Source organism: Mirounga angustirostris, unplaced genomic scaffold (genome assembly GCF_029215605.1).
Source record: "Mirounga angustirostris isolate CCGP_5_RB_7025 unplaced genomic scaffold, mMirAng1.0.hap1 SCAF_10, whole genome shotgun sequence".
NCBI classification, from domain to species: Eukaryota; Metazoa; Chordata; class Mammalia; order Carnivora; family Phocidae; genus Mirounga; species Mirounga angustirostris.
The window spans coordinates 88,649,416-88,668,975 of record NW_026991718.1 but is presented as its reverse complement, the minus strand read 5'-3'; the positions used below and the strand labels follow the sequence as shown (position 1 = coordinate 88,668,975).

Genomic DNA, 19,560 nt, shown 5'->3' with positions numbered 1-19,560 from the left:
CTCGAGGTCATAGAGCTGGCCAGGGCTTAAATTTGGTCTTTGGCTTAAGTTCTCAGTTCAAGTTCAAGTTCAGACGTCTGTTTGGAGTACTCAGACAAAAGATGAGCTGAGCCTTGGTAAATACTCTAAGAAAGACACCCACAGCCTGCTGTCACCAGTTTCAGGGCACCCACATATACCCCAGAGGCTGAGACCAGCCACGGGGCCTCCGTCTGCTCCACTCCACGTCCTGTGTCCATCCCCAGCTTGGAAATCCTTAGCTCAGACCTCCAGGTTCCAGGCAGACAGCAGTCTAGGAGCCTCAGAATCTACCCAGCACCCCACCACCAACTTCTGAGGACAAGGATTTGTGTTTTTCCACATCTTCATCCCCAAGGGCCTCTAGAATTTGTCTACTTGAACTAGAGGTGAAGGACAATCTTCTAGAAAGGCACTGTGCTGGAAAAGCACATGTGGACAGTTGGAAGGAGCAGCGCCCAGGGTGCAATCTGGCCGCACAGCCTCAGGGAGCCACCCAGGTTATCTGTGCCCTGCCTGGCCTTGGCAGCCCCCGCACTCGCAGGCCTCAGGGAACGCAGAAGGGGCCCGGGGCTTGCGGTCTGCTCGCTCCCTAGGATAGAACAGCTTCCTCAGGCCGGCTCTGAACATAAACTCTCTGGGCAGAGGTAGGCTAGAAATTGGGCTGGGGCAGCCCTCTGACCCTGGTTCCAGCCTAAGGTCACAGGTGCCCTCTGCTTGACAGAGCCACGGCTGTTGAGCTCTCCTCCCCCCAGAGCCCCATGGCCAGCACAGGGCCCACCTGCACTGCTCCTTGGGACCGGTGCCAACTGATGTCACAGAGGGAAGGAACTGGTGGGGCAGGCGAGGACATGGGGCTTCCCCAGGGTTCCCAAAGCCAATCCTGCCCAGCCTCCCGCACCCAAGGGAGGTGAGGTTAGAAATATGTGCCAGTATTCAGAACAGTGGAGTCTAGCCACCGGCAACACAGGGCACATCTCCCAGAACAGGTGGCAGGGCCCTCACTGCCACCCGAGAGAACATTTCCAGGCTGGATCCCAAACGCAAAGAGCAAGTTGTAGAAACGTGCCTTGAAAACGAGCACACTTAAAATGTATGTGTGTGAGCACACAACCATGTGTGCACCACGTGTGTGTGTGTGTGTGCACGGGTGTCCGCCCAGACATGGGGCGAGCAGTGGAGATTCTGCTGAACAGGATGGAGGCGTCACTAGGGTCACTAGGCAGGAGTTGTTGGGCCCCATTACAAGCTCTACAATGATTCTCCAGGAACGTGCCTCCTCAAAAACATTCAGCAGCCCCAGGAGGGAGAGATCTGCTCCTCTCTCTGAGCCCCCTCCTTATCTCTAAGATAAAGCTTTGACAACCTATTTGGGAAAAAATCAGAAGGGTGGTTGCTTGGGGAGGGTAGGGATAGTGACTGAGAAGGGGCACGGGAACCCTCTGGGACAGTGGTCATTATTCTGTATCTCGATAAGGATTTGAGTTACACAGGTGTACACATTGATCAAAACTCAGCAAATGTACACTTGTGCATTTCATGGCATGGGTACAGATAAACCTCTTGCCTCTGGGTAGCCCACATGGCAAATTTATATGCCATGCATTTCATGGCATATAAATTTCACATCAAAAGAGAGAAAATAAGCACACAATGAACTCTAGTTAATGCTATGCTGCTGAAATGCATCCAACACATAAGATGGACCGACCCATGGAGGGATGGAAACATAAATCACATGGGATAAAAACCAGCATTGTGAAATGTTAAGGGTAGAATCTAGGTGTCTATGTCCCTTGCCTGGGGCTGTTCTGGTACCATAGAACTAAAGCAGTTCTGAGCTTTTAACACAATGGTGCATTCCTGACAGTTCCCCTGTGGCTTACATTCAACCACACATCTCAGCAGGCCAGTTCAAGCCCAGCCCTCAGACCACCTAACGCTGCTGACCACTAACTCGGTGTGCACATGGGGGATGTGCAGCCAAGGGAGACCTGGGGTCCAGGCACATCTGAGGCAGTGACGGAAGGAAAATGGTCCATCGCTGGACCAGCTTACGTCCAGCATCCAGGCAGTAAGCCCATCTACCCCCTCACCCACAGAGTCTTAATCTTTTACTAAAGAATTAAACATAAATCCAGTTGGGTCGATAATAGTAATGACCGGTGAAGCCAGTTTGTTTGTTAGAGCCGTGCTCCCCAAACTCAAGTGTGCCCAGGGACCTGAAGATCTGCCTCAGTTGTTGGGGTGGGGCCCAAGGCTCCCAGGGCCAATGCTGCTGGTCGGTGGGCTACCCAGAGGCAAGAGGTTTATCTGTACGGGCTGGTGGGGAGACAGGTCAGCAAACAATGCAGACACTGGTAAAGGGCATGACAGCCAAGGGTTGTTGATGGGGGATGGGTAAGGTGGTGCCCACAGGGAGCTGCAGCAGATTAACATCATTTTGCTGCATCCAAAAGTCAACTTGAGTAAAATTTCACCAGGTTTAGTAAATTTAGTCTGTGATAAAACCTAAGTCTGAGAAACAAACCAACCTAGGGGTGCCCAATAGCCCCCAAGTCACCCAAGTGACAGGTCACCAACAGTCACTGTTGCTCTCAGGCCCCCTGCTTCCCTGAACAGTCCTCCTACCATGCCCCCCTCATTCCCACTGCCCCAGCCACATGCACCTTCTCTCTGTTCCCAGGACACCTACACTTATTCACGGTCCTGGAAGGGCCTGGGAATTCTTCCTCCAATCTTGGCTGTTCCTTCTTGGCAACAAGACCTCAGCTCTGATGTCACCTCCTCAGAGAGGACTTCCCTGACTATTCAGTCTAAAGTGACCAGCCAGCCACACCCTACCATGCATCTGTGGACTGTTGGTTACTACGACATACCCCAGCCTGTCCTGACTGATAATGGTGGCACTCAGTGAAACTTGTTTAATGATGGGACAAGAAGAGTCGCAAGCTGCCCACTAGGAGAATGAGCATTACTTGATGGCAGAGAGGGGTGGTGTTGGTGATAAAGGACATACAACTCAGGTTCACTGTGGGTCTGAGAGAGCATAGTAAAGTCAAGTTTAGGCTTAACCAAAGGAGGTTTTACCCCCGGGGAAGGGGAAACCACTGGCCTGCAGGGACAAACGACAGAGATCCCTGAGCAAGGCAGTCCCAGCAAGAGGCAGGGCCTTAGAAAGCCGGGTTACTATTCCCAGATGCCGGGCTCCTTCAAACCCTGACATGCACACAACAACCAGAAAGGTGCTTGACACATGGAATGTGTAAAGAACTTACCTAAAGAATCAAAGAACACAAATGTCAGGAAGACCCCCTTTAAATGGCTTGATCTTATTTATGGTCCCCCTCTCAGAGCACTGGAAGAAAGAGGCTGAGCAGGCTCATTTGTTTATTCCAGCATGTATTTTATTCACTTTGCACTCATGTTTACTCTTCTGGGACCACAGAACATTTCCAAAGCTGAAACATGCCCTTTGATACAAAGATGACCTCCACCTAGAACCAGACAGAAGCATACAGGACTGTGCCAAAAGCCTCCTCATGCCTTGAACATTCATCACATTTGTGTCCAAAGACCCAGATCCTTCCTTGGGAACCTAAAGGCACCAAGTATTGCCAGGGTGAACAAGAAGGGCAGCCCTCCTCCAAGCTGGGCAGTCTTGCTCCTGCTAATAGCCCAGCAGAGGTGTTTGGTGCTGGGGTCTACCACAAACAGAGACGTAAAGGCCCAGGAGACCCTGCTGGGCACTGAGATGTTGTTAGGGGACACACTGTACCTGTACGTGATCCTCACTTCAGTTCCAGGTTCATCCCGCTCCCAGATCAAAGCAACGCTCTCCGGGGACTTCTGAACATGCTGATCCAAGCAGTTGACTGCACAAAAACAGTTTTACAGATGTTACACTTGGTGCTTTTAAAGTTAGATAAGAGAAGGGTTTGATTTGCCATGGCTTGTGCTACTCTCCACTGAGGTGGACCCTACCCTCCTCAAAGGCAAGGCTTTACCTCCTTGCAAGGACAGTGATTGCTAGAGCTGGCAAAACAAGACAAGCTGTACACAAATAGTATCTCACAGGTGCAGGGTGATCCCTTGTGAATACTCTGAAGCAGGTGCTTCACACCTGTGGTCCCAAACCTGGCCACATGTGGGCGTCACCCAGGACACCCCCAGGGACCCTGACCCAATTGGCCCTGTGGTTTTCAAGGCTCCCTGGGTTGTTCTAACATGCAGCTGGGACTGAGCACTATAACCTGAGATGTTGGAAAGAATGCTTAATGCAAACGGCCTGCCCCTGATTCAGTACACAGTACATTCGGCAGTCTCTGGAGTCCGCTGGAGGTGCAATCCAGGGCAAGGACTCATATCCCCTCTCAGATGTCCAGCCAGCACCCTACAAACCAGCCTCTGCTCCAACAAGTGATGAAATGATGGGGAAATGCCATGCTGGTTTTCCGGAAGACTCTGCTTCCCGCCCCCTCTGTTACCCAAGCTCAGATCACATGACTACCTGCAAAAACAGGTCAGTTCCGACAATTTACTGTAAACCTGAAGAATAGTAGGATCAGGTAATTTGCTAACATTCTGTTCATTACTCTTGATTTCAAGGTGAGCTTCGATCTGGTAGGTTCATGCTGGTGCTCCTTTCTATCAGCCCTCACAGCCAGATCTCATTACTAACTTCCCTTCAGCCGGAGAAACAATGACCACAAATAGCTTTTGGAGCCAGCAGCCATCTGCCCACCTGGTCTTCAGGGTCACCCCCAATGTCCAAGTATATAAATTTTTTCTTTCTTTTTTTTTTTTTGAATGCAGTTACTTATCTTCTCCAATCTCCTCCCATATAAATGGGACAAGCATTATCTACCATGTTTAATCACAGGACTATGATAGAAATCAAAGACCAAAGCTGAAGTGCTATTGTATGAATGCAAGGTACTGTTATCAACTGGTAACACCAGGCAATGAGCTAGAGGAACTTCAGTAATATTTCCTGATGGAGTAACTGTCCTGACTGTCATAACTGACAAAAGTTATGAGAGACCATATCCATAAAAGATCATGTGATTCTCATAATTCTTGAGAGGGTGAGTCCACGTGAAAATATTTATATACTTTAGCTGTTGTGTGTGAATTACATTTTTCCCCTCGGGTTATTTTATCTATCATTTACTCTTTTTTTTTTAAAGATTTTATTTATTTATTTGACAGAGAGAGACAGCAAGAGAGGGAACACAAGCAGGGGGAGTGGGAGAGGGAGAAGCAGGCCTCCCGCCAAGCAGGGAGCCCGATGAGGGGCCCGATCCCAGGACTCCGGGACCATGACCCGAGCTGAAGGCAGAGACCCAACGACTGAGCCACCCAGGCGCCCCTATCATTTACTCTTATAATAAAAAATTTCATTTGGGGGCACCTAGGTGGCTCAGTCAGTTAAAGCATCTGCTTTCAGCTCAGGTTATGATCTCAGGGTCCTGACATCCAGCCCCACATTGGGCTCCCTGCTCAGCAGGGAGCCTGCTTCTCCCTCTGCCTCTGCCTCTGCTCCTACCCTTGCTTGTGCTGTCTCTCTCTCTCTCAAATAAACAAATAAAATCTTAAAAAAATTTTATTTGAACTTTCTGGCTCCTAACAGACATAGAAGTTATACCTCCAAAAATTTAATAAATAAAGATAGATGTCATCAGGAAGAATTATTAATACTAATACTACTTACTGATACCGGAAAGTTCTTTGAATTACTAGAAAAACAGAAGAAAAGAAATGCCATAAAAATAGAGGATAGAAAATACAAGAAGTCAAATTGAGAAGGAGGTTGGTGGCAAAACCTGGATTTACACAATAAACCTGGTGTGTGTGTGTGTGAATCAGTCCAAAATTTAGAAATCAAGAGTTTTCATACTAAAACCACAGATTTCTGGCTTCTCTTGAGCAACCAGCAGATGAGGCCACACCCTGCCTGGAAGCTGAAGCAGTGACCACCCCCCAGTAGGGCCAGGCCCTTTCTCCCTCCCACCCCTGACTTCCCCACTCCCAACACCAGCCCACCACCCCCAACACCCCACCCACTCCTGCTGCCTGGCCCTGGAGGACCTAAGTGATGGATTGGGAAGAGGTGACCCTGGGCAGGTCACAACAAGCCTGGAAGTGCCCAGTTGAGAACCCACAGACTGAGTTACAGGTGTGCACTGCGTGGGGTGGGTGGGCCAGCTGGAGGAGGGTGCTGCTCCCACCTGCGCACGAATGTTCACTGGCCCCTGGCTGCTTCAGGCATCACAGGTGAGCTGGTTAGAGGAGTAAACCCTCAGCTTCACCCTAAACCTGCTTCTATCCAAGAAGCCTGCTCTACCTTCTCCCACTCTGAGTTTGACCCTTGGAGTCACCCTGAAAAGTAGGAAGCCCAGGGGTAGCCTGGGAAACAGTTTCCAGGTGCTCTGGGTGGTCCAGTGACCTGCCTAAGGCCACAGCCAGAAAGCAGCGGGAAGGGCCTCAAATCACACATGACACCTCACCCAGGGTTCATCTCCCCGCATTGTCTGTTCCACAGCAGCCAGGGCACCCCCTGAATGATTGCCCAGCTTCGAGCCAAGACCCTCACAGCCTCGGACCCCAGCAGGGCATCCTGCACCTGGTTTATGCCAAGCAGGAAGGCAGAGCTGCAGAAAGTAATAGAGGAACACCGGCCACAGGCTGGACCTGGGTATCCAGGGTGTGGATGGGTGGCCAGTGCGACCAGCCATGTGTCTCTGTCTTTCTGGGGCTGAAGGGTGGCAGGAATCCAGGCAGGTCAGCACAGAGCCCCAGGTACAGTGTCCCCTACGTGCCTCCCCCCGCACATAGGAAGTGCTCAACAAGCAGCTGCTAAGGCTCCATGTGATTTAACCTCCCCCCCACCAATCATGTTGAGTCTAGTGAGCTCCTTCCTGCCTCAGGGCCTTTGCACTGTTTCTCCTTGCCTGGGGGACACTGTCCTACTGTCCACACTGCTGCCCTTCACCTGGTGCCCACACCCCTGCAGGTCTGGCCTGCACATTGCCACCCTCACTGAGCACTTCCCATCCCATGGACCTCATGCCTCCCTCTCACTGTTCCTGAGTTGTTACACTTGCTGCCCTCTGCAGACAGGGACCCAATGTCCTGTCCATACTTGTGCGTGTGCGTGTGCACGTGCGTGTGCGCGTGCAGCCTAACACAGAGCAGAGGGCAGAGAAGCACCACAGCTCTGAATGGTGCACGGACCATTCAGGTCCTCGAGCTGGAGGGGGACACTGGAGTCTAAATGACACCAGGTTGGCTCTGTGCCTGGGGAGGGAACAGATCTCTTCTTGTCTTAGTGGCTTCCTCTCTCAAGGTCTCTTTCTAGTCTAAATTAGTGCTTCTGAATCCCCCAGAACCCCCAGAGGGCTTGTTAGCACAGAGAGGGTGGGCCTCCCACCCCGAGTCTCTGACCAAGCAGGTCTGGGTGGGCATGCGCATCTTCGCCTCTAGTAAGATCCCACGTACTGCGAGTGCTGCTGGTCCAGGACCCCACTCCAGCAGACGGACGCATGTGCTTACAACTACACACATTCTATCCCAGATTTGGGGTGGGGGGGGCTTGCTTCTGCCTTGGGGGACAGGAGTAATTAAAGACTTTCTGTAAGACATCTGGCCAGACCTTTGCTGGATGGCAGCCTGGATTGTAGGGAAAAACCACACGCTCAAGTCTGGACCCTGTCCAACCACCTGCTAACCACAGACAGTGCACTGCTTATCTCATTTAAATCTCACTTTCCTCATCCGTCGTGGGAGTGATGGCTCCTGACTCAGAGACTTGGTAGGAATGAGATGCTTTGTGGGTTTCCTGCATGAGGTCAGATGGTGCTACTGTGTTCCCAAGGGAAACAGCTTCTACAGCCGCCACGGACAACATTCAGATGACACAAGCATGTACACAAAGCACAGTGCAGGGCCTAGGGTGACAGTGGCCCTAAAATGCCATGTATGTGTTGGCTTTTAACACATGGGCATGGTTCCTGCTATTGCCTCAACTGCAGGGAGGAAAAGAAAGAAAGGAGGGAGGGTGGACGGAAGGAAATTCTTCCTTCTCCACATTTGAAAACAAAGCCTCCACCCAAAGAACTGGGCAGTGGGACAAGAAAATTCCATTTCTAAGAATAAGCAGTTAAGGACCTAGTACGATTTAAGGCTCAGCTCAAACCCCACCTCCCACTGCAAGCCTTTTCCAATTTCCCAACACACAGTGACCTCTTGCTCCCTGTCACTTGGTGGCTCACACCATTTAGTGCTTAATTACCTGCCCAGTGGTCCCCACTCTGGGACACAATGCTAGCTTTGCTAAATCCTCCCCTATCCAGGTCACAAGTCCCTGAGGACAGGGACCATGTCCCTAAGATTCCTTTATCATGGGGTTGGGGTGGAGGGGATGATATCGGAATTCTCCCCTTAGCAGCTATAAAAAAACCTTGAGCAAGTGCCCCAGCGTGGATTTGCTTGCTCACTGATTTGTGGTTCATCTCTTGGAAGAATGCAGGCTCTGTGGCATTTCCGCACTGTTCATCACTATACATGAATTGGAGCCTTCATTTCCACATCTGTACAATGGACCACCAATCACTTCACATCCGTGTCATGAGGATGAGGTGAGATGAGGCTCCATCATATTCCTAAGAACACATCTGCACCCTGGGCCTAACACAAATCTGCAAACAGTTAAGCAAATGCCTGCTGATGGTTCATGGGTTTTGAGGGTTTTTTTTTTTTTAAGATTTTATTTATTTTATTTGAGAGAGAGCACGAGTGGGTGGAGGGGCAGAGGGAGAAGCAGACTCCCTGCTGAGTGCGGAGCCAGATGCATGTGCAGCGCTTGATCCCAGGACCCTGAGATTAGGACCTGAGCTGAAATCAAGAGTCGGATGCTTAATTGACTGAGCCAGCCAGGTGCCCCTGAGTTTTGTTTTTTAAAAAAGATTACAATAAGGGGTGCCTCGGTGGCTCCGTCGTTAAGCGTCTGCCTTCGGCTCAGGTCATGATCCCAGGGTCCTGGGATCTAGCCCCACATCGGGCTCCCTGCTCGGCGGGAAGCCTGCTTCTCCCTCTCCCACTCCCCCTGCTTGTGTTCCCTCTCTCACTGTGTCTCTCTCTGTCAAATAAATAAATAAAATCTTTAAAAAAAAAGATTACAATAAGATTATCATTTCCATTATAAAGATGACGTACACTTATGTAGGAATTTTCAAGAACTCTTGTCAGTTGTTTAAATACATCTCTTCCCCTCCCCAACTTTAAGTGAACCCACACAGGGAAATTCAATTTTAATCAAAAGAAATGAGGGAGTTAATATTCACCAAAGGATTCACAATGGGCTTTCTTTAAATAGAAAATCTCCCTGGCACATTTTAAGAAATTACTTCAGTCACAAATTGTATTTGCCAACTTTCCAGAAGCATCTGCTATTTAAAGTAAGTCGTGCATCTTACAACTGGGAAGAATTCAGTCTCTTCAGGAGGACCCTCCTAAGACCAAGGGTTACACTTTCATTTAGACTACCTTGAAAGACTTTAGAAAAATTATTTCAATCACTGAGAGAAACATGAAGCACAGAAATGCAGCATCTTGCCACTCTCAGTGTGTCTGCCTTCTGAATTATGGGAGGTGCAATCAGAAAGGAGGAAAGTACAGCAAAATGGTTTCCATAGCTTCAATTCATGCTCCAAAAAGTATCCAGAAATCTCTGCCCTCAATGGTCAATTAAAAATAGTTTTTCTAGGGGCGCCTGGGTGGCTCAGTCGTTAAAGCGTCTGCCTTCGGCTCAGGTCATGATCCCAGGGTCCTGGGATCGAGCCCCGCATTGGGCTCCCTGCTCAGAGGGAAGTCTGCTTCTCCCTCTCCCACTCCCCCTGCTTGTGTTCCCTCTCTTGCTGTGTCTCTCTGTCAAATAAATAAATAAAATCTTTAAAAAAAAAAAGTTTTTCTACACACTTGCTTAAAAGTAAGAAAATCTTTTTTTTTTTTTAATCTCAGAATTTGGTCTTTGAAAACAGAATTTGGGGGCGCCTGAGTGGCTCAGTTAGTTAATCGTCTGCCTTGGCTCAGATCATGATCCTAGTGTCCTGGGATCGACAGGAGTCATGCTCCCTGCTCAATGGGGAGTCTGCTTCTCCCTCTGCCCCTCCCCCCCAAATAAATAAATAAAATTTTTTTTTTTAAAAGAAAGAAAACAAAATTTAGTTGTGAGTTTTGAAAGCGACACACGTCATTAACGTCCAGTTCTGCATTCTCAACTTCCTGACATCCTGAGCTTATGTGCAACAAAGCACAAACTTTTACCCACTGAGCCCTGCAAAAGACAGCCAAATTTCAAAGACTGGTAAGAACCCTTTTTAGACACTAACACTTTATCAGCTATGTGATTTGCAAATACCAGAGGGGAGGGGGTGGGGGGATGGGTGAAATAGGTGGAGGGGATTAAGAGTACATTTATCTGGATGAGCACTGAGTAACGTATAGAATTGTTGAATCACACTATATTGTACATCTGAAACTAATATAACACCGTATGCTAACTATACAGGAATTAAAATAAAAAACCTAATTTTAAAAAAAGTATCCTTTTTAGATCTTGGTTTTCCAAAGAACCTTCTGCAAAGCCGTTTTACATAAATGTAATAGAAGCAACTGGAGGCTCTACCTACCCTGCCCAGGGGGCCTCTGATACCATGACTCCACCTGGTGACCTGGCTATCCCAGAGCTCCAGGATGGACTTTGAGAGCCATGTTGGCCATCTGCATGCCTTCCTAGCCTGCTTCCCACTTATCCAAGACTGATCATATGCAAACCCATGTGGTCCTATTCAGAGGAAACAGAGTTCTAGTAACACTGCTGAAGGCCAAGTTCAAGGTCACAGCCTTCCCCATGATTCATTAATAAATAACAAAAGCCAGTGACTGGGTGCAAGTAATGCTTTACAAGCGTTTTCTCATTTGACGCTAGCAACAGCCCCAGATGTCCCCAGGTCATACACTGCTGGTCAGAAGAAGCCGAGCAGGTTGGCTCTGAGTCTTGGTCTGAGTATTGGTCTCTGAGATCTCTGGTTGCCCATGTTCCCTGGCCCAGTGACATGCTGTGACAAGCCCTGTGTAGGTGCTTCAGACACAGTTCCAGCTGAGCCCAGTCTACAGTCATCCCAGCCCAGGCCCCAGACTTTGGAGTGAGAAGCAGGGCAGATGCAACAGCCCCAGATAGCCTTCAGGAGCAGAAACAAGCCATCCCCTAGGGCTTGCCCATCAGGCCCTGTCCAAAGTCCTGACCCACAGAATCCCAGAGATTAATAAAATGGTTGCTGCTTTATGCCACTAAGCTTGGGGTGGTTGGATATGCAACACTAGGAACTAGAACAGAGTTTGGTTACACACTATCCTTACTTTACAGATGAGGAGATGCATGCAAAGAGAAGTAAGGGGAAAGCAAGGATTCAAACCTAGGTGTGATTCTAGACACATCCTAGACCACTAACTGTACTGCATCACCCATGTACCATTTTTGTTGGCTTAAAGGAGTCATCTGTATGACCCTCCAGGATGCTAATCCCAATCCTACCCATCTTAGAAGTGCCTTCATCTGCACTGGTCTGGGATTTATAAGTCAGTTGTTCTCCACCTTGAACGTGCATCAGGAGCACCAGGAGGACTTGTTAAAAACACAGATGTGGGGCATGGGTGGCTCAGTCAGTTGAGCATCCAACTTTTGATTTTGGCTCAGGGTCGTAAGATCAAGCCCCGTGTCGAGCTCCACACTCACTGTGGAGTCTGCTTGTACCTCTCCCTCTCCCTCTCATGCTCTCTCTCAAATAAATAAAATCTTTAAAACACACACACACACACACACACACACAGAGATGGCAGGGCCCCACTCCCAGGGTTTCTGATATTGACAGTCTAGGATGGGGTCTGAAAACTTGTGTTTCTAAAAAGTTCCCAGATGATGCTAGTGCTGCTAGTGTAGGGACCTCACCTTGAGAACTGCTAGTGCAGATCTTCTTGAAGGAGTAATGGCAGTTTTGAGAGCAATACTTCTTTGGAACAAGCCATCATTGTGCTGATTACAGATCAGGCCAAAACACCCCCCACCCATCCCACAACTTTTTCAGTGGCTCCCAGGGCAGCTCTGGCCTGGCCTGGCCCTTTTCCATACCGGCACCTCTGTGGTTTGCAGACACTGGCAAAGGACAGAGATATTCCTAACAGATGAGTGGGTGGGCATATGCACTAGAGGTAGGAAGCTGCGAAAAGCTGTCTTTCTACACAACAGTTTTCTGAAGCTCAGCTGCTGGCTACGTAGCCATAAAGAAGAAATAAGCAAAGGAAGAAGAAGCAGAAGAATTGCTTGCTGACCACACCCAGCCTTGACTGAGTGAGGTTCACCAGGCCCCTGGTGCCTGCCCCATGAAGTCCGTCCCCACTGTCTTATCAAAGAATGAGAGGTGGCAAGTGCACACAAGCCAGCCAGGAATGTTCATGGTGGCCTCAGGCTTCCCACATCCAGAAGCAGCCTCAAGGAGCTGCACTTTCTATGTGCCTTCCTGCTGTGAGTTGCTCTCCTCCCCTTCAAAGGTACATTCCATCAACTCCGCAAAACTAAGGGTTTGGTTTTCTTCCCGCTAGTTCAAGGACACATGCTGCTGACTCAATTTTAGAGAAAACACTTATCTAGTAAGTGACTCACTTTGATTAAACCAGCAAAGTAATATACGATATGAAAAAAACATATATCTGGTCCAAAGTTCCCTTAAGTTTCTCTGTTTGAAAGTTAAAACTGCAACACACTATCCATAATTTTATGGCTATTTCTGAATATAATAAATTAAATTCACTACTACTTACTGATCACTGATAAATGCTGGGCTGGTCCATACCTTCTGGCACTGTGTCCTCACAACCAGACTAGCAGGTGGGCATTATCGCCCGCAGTTTATATGGGGGGAGACTGGAATTGAGAGGAGTAGAAAAACTGGGCCAGTACGTGGTGGAGATGTGCCAGACAGCAGATCCTACCTAGAAGTTCAGCCATGAAGATGTGCAGGTCCTTTCCTTAAACACCTCCTAGACCCCATCCAACTCCATAGTCCGGCACAGCAGGCAGCCCCTCTGACTAGGCACCTGACTGCAAGTCCCATCCTGCCCTGGGAGACCAACCCCAGGCCTTCACTGCCAGGCTGCTACTGCCTCCAGTCTCCAGTCCCTGGACCTTCTCCCCTTGTGGCGTGGGGGTACAGTGTACCCACCCCCATGCCAAATCTTAAGGAAACACTAGTGGATTCAATCTCAGCAGATACCAGAAGACTGACTGGCTGGTGGAGCTGGTTTCTGGGATCTCAACTGCCACCGTCTAAAGCAAGCCCTGGGTCTTCAGAGGCGGGACACAGCTTAAACTGTCGATTGGGAGACACCCATTCCTTCTTTCCCGTCCACAAGCCCAGAGCAAGGAGATAACTGATTCCTACTGATGGCGGGTTTTTTTCCCTCCCCCTCTGCCTGCCACTCGGTTTGTTTACATGGGCAGTATCTCCCCACGCAAGTCTCTGGGCACGGCAACTGAGGTAACAAGTCAGCCGCTTTTCGTTTTTGCCTCTCCCAGGGACAGAAGTGGGGGAGTCCCGGCCGACACTTGCGAGCCCAACGCCCTCCACCCCAGCCTGGCCCAGGGGTAGCCCGCAGCAGCGCGGGCGCACTTCGCAGTGCAGTGGAACCCCGCAGCTGAACTCGAGACAGTCGATTGAGGAGCCGCGCTGGGGCAAGGCCAACGGCTGGGCGACTCCAGCTGACGCCGGGCAGGGTCTCCGCAGGCGGGGGCCGCAGCGGGGAAGGTGGGGTCTGGGCGCGGGGTGGCAGCGGCCGGGGCTGGAGCCTCTGGGGCCGCATGGGATGGGGGCGGGGGCGGCGAGTCGCCACGGTTGAGAGCGCGACAAGCAGAAGCCTGGAGGAGGGGCCTCCCGGGGGGCCATGACCCGCCGGGCCGGGAAGGGCTGTTAGGTGCCCTCGGGACTCGTGAGCTGGGGGCGCCCTGGATCCCCCGCAGAGTACTCACCAGACACGTTTAACTGGCCTCCCAGAAACCAGCCGATCTTGCCGCTGCTGAAGTCACAGTCCCAGACAGTGTGGTAGGGGGTGTCCCACACGAGCGTGTCCCGCGCCAGCGGCCCCCAGAAAGCGACCGGATCCCGGGCCGCCTGTGCGCTCTGCGCCTGGTACGAGCCCGGCTGCGCGGCGGCGGCGGCGGCGGGGGCGCTCACCCCGCGCAGCTGCCGCACCGGCTGCCCCGAGCGCCTGCACAGGCTGCCCAGGAGCCGCCCCGCGCTGCTGCCCAGGCCATGCGCCGCCGCCATCTCGCCAGACGCCGGGAGGCACTCGGAGCCCCAAGCGGGTGCCGCAAGCCCGGGGCGCCCCTTAATGTCTCCGCGGGCCCCGCCCCGTCTCCTCCCTCTGGCCACCACCCACTCCTCCCGGCGCCTGTGCCGTAGGAAGCTGCCTCCCGCAGCCTGCCGCGAACCCCACCCCTTCTTCTCCTGCCCTAGAGAAGAGGTCCGCGGAGGAAGAGAGGGCGTCGGGGAGCGCGGCCGGAAGGTTCCCGCGGAGTTGCGATGCGCCCCCCTTGTCTTTGCTTTCCGGTCCTGACGCTGGGCGTCGGGCTGTTTTGGTTTCAGTTTGTGGGTCTTCAGGACCCAACAGCTGCGCCAAGCAAAAACAAAACAAAAACAAAAACCAGCGACACGTGCGTCGCGGGACGCAGGCTCCGGGCCCCTGGCGCCCGAACCGTCTGCTATGGGAAGGAGGCAGCGCAGAATGTAAGCGACTGGTGGAGGGAAGCGCTCAGGTGGGTCTGAAGACCACCAAAGTTAGGTCCTTTCAGCATTTCAGAGGCTGAAGTCAAAGTATCAATCCTTTTGTACGCCCTTGAGAGTGAGCCCGTCACCTTGCCAGGCCGACCTGTACCCCCACCCTCCAACACACACATAAGTGGCCCCCGTGGGCCAAATGGGCTGGTTAGTGGTCCTCAGGCCACGATGTTGGTCTGGGCTCTGATGCTCAAACCCTGGCCCAAGGTCTGATGCTCTTAGCAGCCAGCTGCCAGCCTCAGGCCCCTTGGGAGTCACCTCCGGGGGAGGGGGGGCGCGCAGGGGGGAGTATAAGCGAAGCAAATGCTCTACTAACCTTGGCTGATTTGGAAACATAGGTGTTTCTCCCATTGCTCCAGCATCTGTGGCCTGGGCTCAAACCCTGGCTTTTCTAGCTCTGTGACCTTGGGTAAGTTTCTTAAACTCTCTCTGCCTCATTTTCCTTTCCTAGAAAACAGGAGTAATATCTCTTTCCCCAGAGCGGAAGTCAAGATTAAATGCACTAATATCTGTGGAAAGTCTAGCCTGGAATGGGCACACGGGAAGCTCAGTAGTGGAGGCTGTATTGTTGGGAAACTCATGGAATCTTGTCTCAACCAGATTCTTAAATATTTCAACACCCAAGATGTAAAAGCATAATGAAGAAGGCAAACAGAGAAGAAAGAGGATTTAGAAAACTGGTTGGTTGAGTTCTTTGGGTTTGGGAAAGAGTCCTTCCTGTTAGCTGTAAGATCTGCAGTGGGAAAGACCCGGCAGAGGAGAATATTTCCGAGGAGCTTCCACTGGAAGTCAGCTCCGGGCCCTGCTCTGTGTGTGTGTGTGTGTGTGTGTGTGTGTGAGATATGCCCGCCTCCCGCCAGAGAACAGAGGGTCTGAAGGCCGCTGAAGACTGAAATAGCTGGCAGTACACGTGTGCCTTGCTCTGTGCCAAGCACATTTTTTACTTAGTTTAAAAATTATCTACAGCTATCAACTCCCACCAATGACCAACCCCCTAGTGGAACAGATGAGGAAACTGAGGCCGAGGAAACAAACAGGCTTACTGAAGAGCACCCAGTGTGCCCGTGGAAGAGCAGCACTGATACCCAGCACTCCCGCTCCCATCTCAGTAGCTGCTTCACCATGTGGCCTGAATCTTCATTTTTTTAGAAAATATAAAATTGTCAATGAAGATTATAACTGTGGTAGAGGGTCCCAAGACTGCCACTGACACTTCATCCCCTGTGTATAAGGATGGTGTGCTGCCCCGTCGAGAGAGGAGCCTGTCCCCCACCTCTTGAATGCAGGCTGGTGGATGGCTCTGATGCTGGACCACAGGAGGCATCCGGCTCGGACAGACCCAGATCTAGGCCCCAGCTGCAGCTCAGCTTTCTTGGAACTCAGCTGTGGTGCTGTAAGGGAGCCGATGTAGCCTTCCAGAGGAAGAAGCCTCACGAGAACAATGAGAAAAGTACATAGAATGGACTCAACTTTAAAATAAAGAAATACAGGGGCACATGGGTGGCGCAGTTGGTTAAGCATCGGACTCTTAGTTTCAGCTCAGGTTGTGATCTCAGGGTCATGAGATTGAGCCCCGTATTGGGCTTCCAGCTCAGCGTAGAGTCTTCTTAGGCCTCTCTCTTCTTTGCCCTCTGCCCCTCCCCCCCCAAATAAACAAATATATAAATAAACCTTTAAAAAATAAAGAAGTCACATAGTTCTTGTTTCCTTCAAGTTGGGTAAAGAGAAGTGATTATGTGTACATAAAGCATTTCAGAATTCAGGTGGTACAGAATTGCACTTCCTGTAGCCCATTACCCAAGAGATGACCTGGGAACCTTCCTCCTGAGTGTCACAGCCCTGGGGTCCCCGAGGCCAAGGCCATCATTTCTGCCTCCAGGAAGCATATCACCCAAAACTAGAATAAAGTGGAGCCACTGTCCACCTGCCCCAGCCATATCCACAGGGCTGCTTCCATGGGGCCCCAGTGGTGCTGAGAGAGCAGCAGACCATCCAGGCAGTGCTGGTCACATTTTCTTCCCAACAGGCCCCTGGGCAAAGCCCTTAGCTTTGAAAGCTGTACATTGGCAGGTGCAGAAGTAGGGAGGCCTGGAAGGTTTCCCATGGGAAGCTGGGGTTTCCTTTACATCTTAGGTCTGATGTTCTCGTTGGAGGGTATAGCCCTTTGCCGTTTGCCTTCTTAGGTCCTGAGGTCCAACCACCTACATTACTCAGAGCACTTGGGTGCTCCTAGAAACAGTTTTGTTGATAATGGACCTGGGAGAATTGCCTGCCCCAGTCAGCAAGACCTAGCATTGACTCACCAAATCTGTAAAGTCACGTGCCTCCACAAAAACCTTCAAAGCTCTCTGCTTACCCACTCTGCATCGCTTCTTTTCCTGTTCTCTTCATTTTGCACTTCTCTTCGATGACATGCAAAGGTTATCTGTGGAGCCACTCCTGTGTGCACAACCCAGTGCAAAGGGCCGACAGCTTGACAAGGATGAACCAAACACAGCCCCTGAGCTCAAGGTTACCACGGGGGCGGGGTGGGGGGGGGTGCACGGAGGCAGAGAGACAGCGGCTCAAATGACTTGAAATGCAAAACAAAACCAAAACCAAAATTCCATAATAGGAGCCTTGAAGCAGGTCAGAAGGAAGACAACACTTGGTTGGCTGGGAGTCTGGGAGCACTTTCAGAAGGGTGTCGGGGAAACCTTCCCCCCAGGTTCCCATTTCCCAGTGTTGCCATGACCTCAGCGGTAATGACCCATGGGGAGGTTTGTATCCATCCACTTTGGCAGTGGGGGCTCAATGATTCCCATTCAGCCACAGGACAACCTTTGTCTCCCATCTTATAACACTGTGCACCAAATCCCTGTGGATGAGTTGCCCCACCCCATGCCCTGCGGGGTTAACCCAGCAATGCACAGCAACCACAGGGTGGGAGGGCTCACCACCAAAGAGCAAGACAGGAGGTGAAAACCAAGACCAACTCCAGGATGTCTCCAACAGAGACATCCCATCTGCTCCAGCTCACACCCTGACTGATGCAGTCAGGAGCACTGTTTGTGGTTTTCTTTAAAGCTGGCCCAACTAGAACTGGCTTTATCCTGGACAGAAGTGCAACCAGGGATTGATGGTCTGATGGGTTTCTGGTCTAGCAGCTTCTGAGAATGGCAGCCAGTTCTGCCTGGGAAGGTTTGTATTTCAACTGGGATGAAACAAAAAATGGAGGGGGTGGAAAACTAGAGAGAGTTCTCAGCTCACCCTTAGAGTTCCCTTTGAGATCAAATGGTGACTCAGTGGTGAGGTAAAAGGAGGAGGAAGAGGCTTATACTCCAGAGGGCAAAGTGGATGAGACAGCCAAGTCCAACACTGTTCAGAGAAGCCAACTCCCAACTAGGACAGTCATCCTAATCAGTGTGTGGATTTCCTGCATGTGCCAGAAAGGCCCAATGGCCACTTGTCCTCATGGTTCATCTGGTGGGTTCATCCTCTGGCAGAGACCTGCAGAATCCACTCACTCCTAGTCAAAGATCCTAATGCCCATCAGCAGCCCACCCTGTCCCCTTCATAGTCCCAGTGCTGTGGGTATCCTTGCTGAGACACTTGTTCATGCAGTGATCACCCTAGATGCTTGGGTCCTCCATCACAAGAGTCTACAGAGGAGGAAGGGAAACCAGGGAGCAGTCTTTGGGCAGGTCTGAGCTATCAGGCCCCTTTTCCTGCCCCAAGAAGGCAAAAGAAGCTGAAACCATTCTTGCTATCTTTGCCTGTGGCCTCAGGAATGCTTCCATGGGCTCCCCAGCCTCTCAACTCAATCAACCCAAATGTGAGGGTTTACATACAGGCGCAACTTTGAGACAAAGACCGAAGACCGTGGCAGGAAAGGGGTCAGCCAGCAAACATGTGCTGGCCACCTGGGGTGGACACTGCTTTCTCTGGGGCCAGTCCCTGCTGGTCCCAAAGACAGATTAAACAGGGTCCCAACCCTGAAAGCACCAGCTGAGAATCCAGGGAGATGTGTACTATTCGACTGGATCAGAAAATCAGTGATAGAAAATATAAATATAGTATCACCAAATTTCTGACAACAGTTTTGAGAAATTTAAAGCTGGCCAATACTGCCACCTGGTGATGGATTCTACATTTAACTTTTTTTTTCCCATGATATTGTCTTTAATCCCCCTCCCCCATCTCACCCATTCCCTCCACCCACCTCCCTCCCCTCTGGTAACCTCTCAGTTTGTTCTCTATAATTAAAGAGTCTTTTTCTTGGCTTTTCTCTCTCTCTCTCCTTTGCTCATTTGTTTTGTTTCTTAAATTCCACATATGAAAAAGAAAGTCCACATATGAGTGAAATTATATGGTATTTGTCTTTCTCTGATTGACATCATTCATTTAGCATAATACTCTCTGGATCCATCTATGTTGTTGCAAATGGCAATATTTCATTCTTTTTTCTGGGAAGTTTACATTTAATGTTAAAGTTACTTCCTATCCTGTCTGGGAAACCTAATGTTTGTACTACAGGACAGGTCAACCAGAAGAACACAATACATTCCTTGAAATCATGTCACCATCAAAGGAAGTCCAAGAGCGTTTCCTGAATAATGAGATCCTTTGAAATAGTCTTTGTCTTTTTAGTGAGTTCATGAACAAAGATTGA

At 50.5% G+C, this 19,560-nt stretch overlaps 1 protein-coding gene across 2 annotated transcripts in view; it reads right to left on the bottom strand.

The window, feature by feature from the left end:
• ACSS1 (acyl-CoA synthetase short chain family member 1) overlaps nt 1-14,532 on the bottom strand; it is a 61,313-nt gene extending 46,781 nt beyond the window's left edge. The window contains exons 1-2 of one of the 2 annotated variants that reach the window (XM_064572723.1): nt 14,102-14,532; nt 3,797-3,893 (exon numbers count right to left, since the gene is read on the bottom strand). In XM_064572723.1, coding sequence (XP_064428793.1) covers nt 3,797-3,893; nt 14,102-14,399 — 395 coding nt within the window. In that variant the 5' untranslated portion in view covers nt 14,400-14,532. The remainder of the gene's footprint in view (nt 1-3,796; nt 3,894-14,101) is intronic. The other variant, XM_045885339.3, reaches the window with a different exon arrangement.
• Nucleotides 14,533-19,560: the final 5,028 nt, after the last annotated feature.